Below are 10,227 nucleotides of genomic sequence, written 5' to 3' on the forward strand. Positions count from 1 at the left end.
TTAACTATAAAGGGCATAGTGTTTTGTGTCATTATTCAAATTACCAATAGATTTACAGTTCATGTCTTTCTTTTCTCTTTTGCCAAATTCCAAATAAAAAAAAGGTGAAAAATCTCTTTATTTGATTCTCTCTTTGTTGATGCAAAAGCTAAAGTCCCGTCAGACTTTCTAGTTGCTTTACATTCTTATTCGCCCATTCCAAAATAATTACTCCATTCAATTTCCTTATTCGGTAACGTTTACCACCCTCATAAAACACTCTATATGCATTCGATGTGTTCGATACATTTTTGCAATATGTTTTTAAAATTATATTACTGGTAGAGAAAAAAGAGAATAAAATAAAATAAAGTTTGATTTGATAAATATTTACACTAATAAAAAATAAAAATCAATATAAAGCTAAAATAAGGTAACTTTTAATTGTAAATCATTATTTTTTTTATTGAATATCTATACTTCTTTAGAAAAATAGATGAAGGGGTAGCAAAAAAAATTAAAGTTCATATATTGAACACCAAGCTATTCATGAACTGACTTGTGTATAAATAATAGTTAGGGGATCACTAATGTGTTGTTCAAGCCAGATTGCAAACTTCTTATAGATCGCCTCAATAAAGGAGCAGTGTACCTCTCGGACCTTGATGCGGTACTTGGTGACATGTTTGATGGGAGTGCTTGTTTTGAGTCTGTCAATTGGCGTCATGTCTGTAGAGAAGGCAATTTTGTCGCTCACCACTTAGCTAAGCTAGTTCCGTTTGGTATTAAACAAGTATGGGAAAATCATTGTCCAAATGAGATTTCCCCGTATGTACTTATGGATACTTTATCATTTGATTAATAATATCTAGCTCGGTTTCCCTCAAAAAAAAAATGCGTGCTTAAACTTTTGTATAAATATTTATATTTCAGTAAAATACCAATATTTTTAGTAGAGATTTACACCTTTAATCAAATCGACCGATGTTAAATTAAATAATTTACCCTAAGGTTAACAAGATTTACACCTCATCTAATTAATAAAATAATTGAATGGGGAATATTTTTTAGTTCAAGTCAAGTTGACTTCTGGTCGGATCAAATCGGTTCGGTTTAAGTTCAAATCGGGTCAAATTGGTTTCGGGTTGAGTTCAAGTCGAGTCAAATTATTGTTGGGTTAAGTACAAATTTGGTCAAATTAGGATTTGATCGAGTACAAGTCGGTTATAGGTCGGGTTTGGGTTTTGAATTTTTAGGGTCAAATCAAGTAGGTTACAGTTTGAAACATATGGTTTTTTTCAAGTGCATCCAAGTGTTTTTTTTTTGTTCATTTGAATTTTTTGTTTTTTCACATTTTAAAATATTAATATGAGCAAAATAAATAAAATGAGCAAATACCATTTTTGGGAGTACCTACCTCTATGTGCACCCAGGTGTATATGAAGTATGTGGTTGGTCACACTGTATGATCATCCATCACAATTAGTGTTACAGGGATTATATTGTCAGTGTTATAAGGTTACTCATTCAGTAATATAGGGGTTACTCGGTGTCATAAGAATTACTTTATTCATTTATCAGCGATCGCATGGTGTATCCAGCCGCATACAAAACAGGATAGTAAGTATCAATCCGTTTAAAAAAACGAAGGGAGTAATTGCTCAAGTTTTTTTAAAAAAAAATGTGACAAAATTCGCCAACGAGAACACCCGGCAAATCCCTAATTTATCCCTACCTCCTTAATAACTCCTCTGCATTTTTGCCTTAGCACCTTCTCAGCTTACACACACTCACCCCCACGTCCTCCTAACGCCGGCGATTCTCCGCCTCTCCGTCGACGGCGTCTCTCTCCTCGGCGGCGGCGTTCGTCCAATCTCCGCCGTATTCACCAGCGTCTCCGTCTCTCTCCGGTGTCTCCATCTTCCTCTCTCTCCGAAGAAATCAAAAATTGTCCACCAGATCTAAACGCTTCATCTTCGAATTTTCCGACGAACATTTAATTCTGCTGTCTTTCGAATTTTTGTTAGATCCAAAACCCATTTTACTTGTTCAATATCGCGTTTTTTTTTTATCAATTTGGGGAATAAGATAAAATTATAGTTGACCTAGGTTACTGAATGTATGTATGTGAATTCATTATATTCAGGTATTAAAATTGATAGTTGTAATCTTTTGTAGATCATACAGTATTACCAGAATGGCCGACAAATCGAAGCCGACGATGTCGACGATATACCTTTATGTACCTAATATAATTGGTGAGTTTTGCTATAAATAATTGAATTGAATTTTTTGTGTTTATTGGTGGAAATGAATTGCATTATTGATTTGATTCTATGTATGTAAATGCAGGGTACATTAGAGTTATAATGAATTGTGTTGCATTTGCAATATGTTTTTCTCATAAAGGCCTTTTTTCAATTCTGTATTTTGTAAGGTAATTTTAACTTACTATTTACATTATTTCATCTATATTTGCTCTTACCGATAATGAGTATGTCAGTTGGTTTTTGAGTGGTTGCTGAAGTTTGAATCTTTGGTTGTAGCTTTGTATGTGATGGTATAGATGGATGGTTTGCTCGTAAACTCAATCAAGGTACCACTGTTTTACTCTTTTTATACGTTTTATGTATTTTGAGAGAATGTCTTGTTTATTTATGATAAATTTAATGTTAGATAATAGCAAAAGAGTTGCTTGCGGATAAGATTATGAGGGTTGTGGCGGTTTTCGATGATTTCTTATTGATAATAGAATTTTCTAGTATTAGGTATGTTATGTTGACTTGGACCACATTATTTGCTCTGACTTCATGCTCATGGTCTCTACAGTATCAACATTTGGTGCCGTTTTGGATATGGTGACAGACAGGTCTGTCCCTTATTTCCGTCCCTCCATTGCTATTTTTCCCTTCAGTTCTGCTCCAAATTAATTATCCCTGCTTTTTTGCTATTGTAATAATGCCCTGTTAACTTTTTATACTTCGTAGAAAAGTTGTGAGCTGAATAGCTGATTACCCCTTTCAAGTCCCATCTCAAAATGTGTATACTACAATTTATTTATTAAAGAGTATGCTGCTGAGAAGTGAAGCATTTAGTTTAGGAAAAATTCATACAAATAATCCAAACTATGGCCATTCTTCCAATATTAATCCCAATTAAAGGTTATTATATAAAAATCCAAACTATATAGTGCATTTTCCCATATTGATCCCTGACTTGATGAAACCAGTTCAATAAGTCATTTGAGGCATGTGTCTTATAATTATTGGCTCCCATTTTTTTATTTTCAAAGGATATAATTTTTAAAAGGCTTTTTTTTAAAAAATAAATAAAAGAAAAATCAGAATACTCTCTCACTCCTTTCCTTTCCCACTCCAGCCATTGCAAACTCATCAGTCACCAACTCACCACCATAGCCAGAGGATGATCTAGTGCCTTAATTCATTGCATCTATTAGTTTCGATTGCTGAATAAACTGTACTTAGTAGAATGTTGGCAATTTGTTGGTGATTTTGTTTAGTTCTTGTGTTTGCATTTGAGGAAATGAGAAAAAAAAAATTATATCTTCATGTTGCTCAAAAATATCAAGCTCAAACCCTCAAAAAAAAAAAAAAAAAAAAATCAAGCTCAAGTATATGGAAAAAATTACATTAAAGAAACTTCTTTATGGTCAAATCAGAGGAAGATGTTTTTACAGACCAAAAATATTTAAGAATATTTTGGATTAATGACAACTTTAGTGGTGGGGGTTGTTTATGGTCGTGGCTGGTGATGGCAAAGCGAAGGTATCGCCCATGATGGCAGTGGTGGGATGGAAGGAGCTAGGCTTGAGAAGAAGAAATGATTGGAACAAATAAATAAACAAAAGCAAAAATAACCGTTCTAATAGGTTACTGGTCATCTGGATTATTTTGAGAAGGTATCCCATATAGTTTAGATTATACTATAATAATAATCTATAGTTGAGATTAATATGGGAAGAATGGCCATAGTTTGGATTATTCGTTTGAATTTTTCCTTTATTGTATTATTAATTGATGGAATTATATATTTTCTTGCTATACCTGCACTTACATTTAGTAATGTGACTATTTCAGGATTAGTACTGCTTGCTTGCTAGTAATACTGTCTCAAATATATCGGTAAATACTAAATCTCTGATTAATTCAGGTTCATTTGTGCTTGTTACATAAATATGCATCTAACTTTTGTGGATTTTTGCAGGCCTAGTTTGGTTTTCTTATCACTGCTTGCCTTGGATATAGCGAGTCATTGGTTCCAAATGTACAGGTATTCTGAATTTCTGATCCATCTGCCCATCATCATTTCTGAAGTATTCTTCTATATTTGGTGATTTCATCTATTTCCTTACTGCAGTACGTTCTTGACGGGCAAGACTAGCCATAAAGATGTAAAAGACAGTTCTAGCTGGCTGTTCCGATTATATTATGGAAACAGAATGTTTATGGCATTTTGTTGTGTTTCATGTGAGGTAATGAGTCTTTGTTTTGTATGCCAGATGCAGAAGTTGATACAGTTCCAATGTTTATGCCACTAATGTCATAAATCCACAGGTTCTGTACATAATCCTCTTTCTCCTTGCAAAGAACCAAACTGAAGATGTGATTGATGTGAGCAATCTTTTATCCTATATATTTTTCCTTTTCAAGACAAAGGGGAAATTTATTAGAATTTTTGGAAACTGCAGCGCTCTTTTTTTTTTTTTTTTTTTTCCTTTGAGGTATCTGCTTAAGTGTTCGCTTGTGCATTCTCATTGCAGGTGTTACTTTCGTCCAGAAAACATAGTGTGGCTCTCTTTCTCCTGGAAATTCTAGTTCTTTTTGGATGGGCGGTCAAGCAAACAATCAATATAATTCAGGTAATTCTGGATTTTATCCTCAGATTGTGCGAATTATTTTCTTCACTCTTGTATTTAAGACTTTAGAGCTATCTTCTTTATTTTGTTGGTGAACTTTCAACATTATATTGATTATCCAAATGTATGATATTTTTTCTTGACATACACAAAACGTTAAGTAGTTATAAGGATTCCATATTTTCTATTATTAAAACTTCTTGGTGGGGTCTCTTTATAAACTCTCTTGGAAATAATGAAATACTCCCTCCGTCCTTAAAGTAACTCCTCACTGCTGTTGGCACATTGTTTTAAGAGAGGAGTATTGGGGTATTGTTGATTAAAGTTGAATACTAAAGGAAGGTAGTGAAAATTTTACATCTCCCTCCGTCCTTAAATTAACAACTCATTTCTCTTGGCACACTGTTTTAAGAGAGGAGTATTGGGGTATTGTTGATTAAAGTTGAATACTAAAGTAGGTATTGAAAATTATAATATAGAGGGTTAGAGGGGTTTTGTTGATTAGAAGTAATTAAAATAAGAAGTTATTAGTGGATAATTAACCCCACCCAAATGAGAAATGTGGCTTTTAATTATGGACTTGAGTTTTGGGGGTAAAGGGTTTATATTTAGGATGGAGTAAGAAGGTAGTTTAAATTATTTACTTGGATATCCTGCATGATGGATTTAGGGTCATCAGTTGTTTTTGTGGTATCAGCTAGGAATTGGATGAATTCTCAGTGCTCAACCTTAATGTCCCCAATATTTGTATGCTGGAGGACGGATTTCATCATCTGAGAATCAACAAAGGGGGACTGGGATCAATATCAATCTTCCTTTTCTTTTTGTTCACGGACCATTCTTTTTAACTAAATCCTTCTAGATCTTTACTAGTTTGGAGGATCTTTTCTTTTTTTGTTACGGATGAATTGGATCTAGCTTTTTAGGCTGGGATATCTGTTTCCTTTCAATACCTTTGATGGTGTGACTGAACAAAAGATGAACTTTTCATGAGAGGGGGAAGCTTGATGATGTGAATACTTCTTGCTCCAGTCATTCTCCCTTCTTTCTTTTGACTACTAGGATACATGATTCAGCACTTCCTAACATTGGTTGTGTAAGAGTATACATGATTCAGCACTTCCTAACATTGGTTGTGTAAGAGTATTAGATTCCTCGTGCATCATCTTCTATAACCAATCCTTTGGTTCCTTAACTGTTTCTTGATTCTCATGGATCTTTGAAACCTCTGCTTCCCTCAAACAAGAGTTGTCAGGGACTTCTTTACATGGTAGAATATTTTGAAATTGGCTCTTAAGGCCATACCTTTGGCCACATACATAGAGTAACAATGGTAAAAATGCTCCCCCCCTCTCCCTCTCTTTATAGCTTTTAAAAGTTGAAAGAGGACATGCTGTAGGATAAGTGAGGAAACTTACGATCAATGAGTACCAACTTTTAGGAACCTGAATTATTTGTTGGTGAACAAGTTGTATCTTTGTGTCTTTGTTGCCCTTTGTAGGACTGTAGAAATTTCATGTGGATTTTTTTTTTCTGTCTTGAAGCCTTCTGTTACAGTAACAAAACAAGGAGTCTTTTGTTGTTTCCATTGTGAGACAGCTAGAATGCACACTTCCTCTTTAAAACCCTTAAGGGCTTTCCCTTTCAACTTAAATGGTTTTGTCTGACTGATCTAAAACCTTGCTGACTTTCAGTCTGCAATTTATCCTTTCTAATGTTGTTTGAGATAATGAGGCTTTCAGTATTTACTACGACTTTAGCACATTCTGGTTCTTAGGATCTAGGAGCTCAATCTTGAATTCACTTGCGCCTCCTGAATTTTTCTAAACAGACCTTTGAAATTACCCTCGTTAAATTCTAACAGGAGAAAAAAATTTCCAAGTTCAGTTTAACAAGCTGCTAGATTTATGTTCAAAGTAATATAGATATTGCAAAATCCCAAAGTGAGAATTCTCCCTGACTACTAGAAAGCTTTACAAGCAGAAAACTTTTATTGGTTAATATGCTTGTCAAAGGCACAGCTGGTGTTACTTTGCCTGTAAAGGAGTCTTCTTGACTTTAAAGCTCTAATATGATTATTCATTCCTCCGGATCACTCTAACTTTATATGAATCCCTCTACATTTTCATCTATTCATCATCGTTGTCACTTAGGTATAAGGCCATGAGAAGCAAGATAAGTTAATAATTTATGATGCTCTGTACAAAACCTTTATACAACCAACAATGAATCTCAATTTAGTGGTACCCTCTAACAGCAATAACAGGATACGGACAAACAACTCTTTATACACCAGGAACACAATTATGAAATTGAAACCATACAGAAGAATCTGGTGCAGCCTAGAAATAGTAGTGGTTTACTCACCTGCTTTCACGAAGAGTCTTAACTTCCGCTGGCTGCTGGTGAGATTTGAACAGCTGAATCTTGGAAGGATCCCCCTGCAAATTTTGGGGGGACTTTATTTTATATATATATATATTTTTTTTTTTTTTTAAGCTGCTGGGCTGCTGCTAATCATCCATCCGAGTAGGAATGTTATGCCTTTATTTTCTTTGTATAGTAGATGAGCTTTCTTCAATCTTGAACTAACTTGCCGTTTTTTCTTTCTGCACAACTGCTGTTAAAAGCTTTTTCACATCCCTGTATTTAAACCCTTGTTTCATTCCATGATTTCCAGCTTAAAACTGCCGCAGATGCATGTGTTCTGCACGACATTAACAGAAAGCAGAAGGCATAATTTGGTCACCTTTCGATTTCTTATGCTCCACTCTCTTGAATTCTAATTTGAGCGTGATGACGCTAGTGGCATTCCTCACCACATTGAAACTGGTGATTTGCTGCTATTCAGGAATGCACAGATGAATTTGTGTCTCAGCTAAATTGAATTCTCCCCAGCATGGCCAGCAGGTCTTTTGGATTAACCCTGAGGAGTTCTTGTGGATAATGATCTGATCAGTTTTTAGTTTTGAGGCTAATGTCATTCTCATTTTACTTTGATCAGTTGATGCTTTTCTTGTACTTTGATTGATGGGGTGCACATAAAAACATTTAATATTAGTAGAATAGTAGATTATAAATTTGATTAAAGTATGGTGGTTGTGTTTTGTGACTACTTGTCTCATTTGCTTGCTATGCTTTTAGCCTCCATTATATTTTCTTGCTTTGTATTAATTGAATGCAAATCGTTACTGAAGTCAAATCTCGATGGCTTATCCATCTGGGTCATGTTACTCAAGACTGATTTTCAGAGGAAAGAATTATGCTAAATTATAACTGTACGGTCTGTACCTGACTAATCCGCTAAATAGGATATCTGGGGTGTTGCTAAGTAATTGCCTGCAGATCTGATCTGAAACCTTTAGATACCAATGGGAGCTCACTGATACAGCAATAGTCAGTTGAAGGTGGCCGTATTCTAAAATCATTACTGCTAATACTACTATCTAGAGAAACATTATTATCTTTCAATGCCTTGTACACGATCTGTGGTGAAGTTTGTGAAACCATTCTTCTTACTAACGATAAGGACATCCGACTCTAAAGGGCTAATTTCTGTGTACATTGTGCATGATACAAGCAACTAAAGATATTTTTGTACATGTGCATCTCGCCTTAATTGTACAACCGGTTTTAAGGTGAACGTCATTCTAAAGACACCAACATTGTACTCTACATTTTCTAAGGTGACACAATGGGTAGCTTAGGAGATAATTACATAAAAAGTATGTATGTATAATGAAAATGGTTAAAAAATTAATAGAAACATAACCATTAGAAAAAAGCCTCTAAAACGACAAACGTAACAAAAAAGAAAAAAAAAAAGAACTTCTTGAGTTATCTTGTCACTTAATTACTCTCTCCTTATTTTATTACTTGTTTTTACTTTCTTTTTACGATTGTATTTTCTTACTAGCTTCCATTCCTATTTTGAAATCTATTAACATTATTTTATTATTTTTCTTCTCACTAGTGGTAACGTCATATCATATTTTCTCTCCACCCCACTTATACCAATGGTTGTTCATTGGTCCAAGACCGCACCAAAAATTTGAATTTTAATAATCGAAGACCAGACCGATGAAGCTGGGACCGAATCCGGACTGGACCGCTTTGGACCCTTTTTAGAATTTTTTTATAATAATGTTTAATAATTTTTTGGAAAACAAAAAAAAATAATAAAGAAAAAACAATATTTTAATGTCTTTTTTTTGTATGTTTAGAACAAAAAAAGCTCATACAATTAAAGTTTTCTAAGCTTATTAAGGATAATATTAATCATTACTAGATGGAAGCCCGTGCGATGCACGGTTTTTTCATCTAAGATTTTTAATTATTTGATTTATTGTATTTAATAATTTTAGACAAAATTACAAAAGTTTAATATATTTTTTTTACTATAATTTATAATGAATTTATTAAATATAAATAAATTGTAAATATGATATTTTTTCCGTTATATAAAATCTTTAATGTGAAATGATAATTTTTTAATAGTAATTTAAATCCTAAATCATTATTCATTATTTTACCATATCTTTTATTTCGATAGAATCACCAACCTCGTCCACAACCAACCTACTACATCAATGGATAAATTAAACCGTGAAATGTTAGCCAAACTAAAATTGATATAAATTAAATCTTTACATTTATATAAAATAATCAATATATTTACCAATAATTGAAAAATTGTTGTGATATAAAATCAAATCTATGCATTGAAATTTTTTCATCATCTCCAAAAATAACCAAAGCCATCCATATATTAAGTGTACAACATCTAATCGTATGTCATTACATAAACAAATAATCGTTAAGTATCCTAAATAAATACAATGTAACTAATAATTACAAATATAAATTTAAACATAAGATTTTAAAAATTACCCGGACATTGATGACCTAAAACTAACACAAAATTACTAACACAAAATTCGCTTGATGGGGTTTTATATTGATACGAAATTTTATTTGTGTCGTATGATGTGTTAGATCTGCATGTAAAAAAACATTTAGTAAATAAAACATAAACATATAATCGTTGAGTATCCCAAATTAATACAATGTAAGTAATAATTAGAAGGAAAAATTCATGGCAATAATCCGACCTTTAGCCCATTCTTTTTTAATAATCTGACCTTTCGATTATTATTTAATAATCCGACCTTTGGGGGTCTTTAATTTTTATTGGTCCCATTTGACCAGAAACCGGTTAAAGAGGTAATTTTTTTTATTTATTTTTTTGGTTTAAAATACACGTGTCATTACATAATTGGTAAAAAAAAAAATAAATTAAAAAACACAAATAATTCAGCCACCAGCCCACCACCATCCCCACCACCACCCCCACCACCAACCAGCCACCTACT

General features: G+C 33.2%; 1 protein-coding gene across 1 annotated transcript; it reads left to right on the top strand.

Annotated features, from left to right (window-relative positions):
* Positions 1-1,649: 1,649 nt before the first annotated feature.
* LOC110704311 (CDP-diacylglycerol--inositol 3-phosphatidyltransferase 1-like) lies at positions 1,650-7,970 on the top strand. Its single transcript, XM_021882099.1, has 11 exons — positions 1,650-2,001; positions 2,158-2,237; positions 2,332-2,416; positions 2,526-2,575; positions 2,809-2,848; positions 4,077-4,121; positions 4,204-4,269; positions 4,357-4,471; positions 4,554-4,610; positions 4,760-4,858; positions 7,536-7,970. The coding sequence occupies exons 2-11, from the start codon at positions 2,177-2,179 to the stop codon at positions 7,593-7,595; spliced, it is 678 nt and encodes a 225-aa protein (XP_021737791.1). The 5' UTR covers positions 1,650-2,001; positions 2,158-2,176; the 3' UTR covers positions 7,596-7,970.
* The last annotated feature ends 2,257 nt before the right edge of the window (positions 7,971-10,227 follow it).

This window comes from Chenopodium quinoa, unplaced genomic scaffold (assembly GCF_001683475.1).
Source record: "Chenopodium quinoa cultivar QQ74 unplaced genomic scaffold, ASM168347v1, whole genome shotgun sequence".
Taxonomy (NCBI): Eukaryota; Viridiplantae; Streptophyta; class Magnoliopsida; order Caryophyllales; family Amaranthaceae; genus Chenopodium; species Chenopodium quinoa.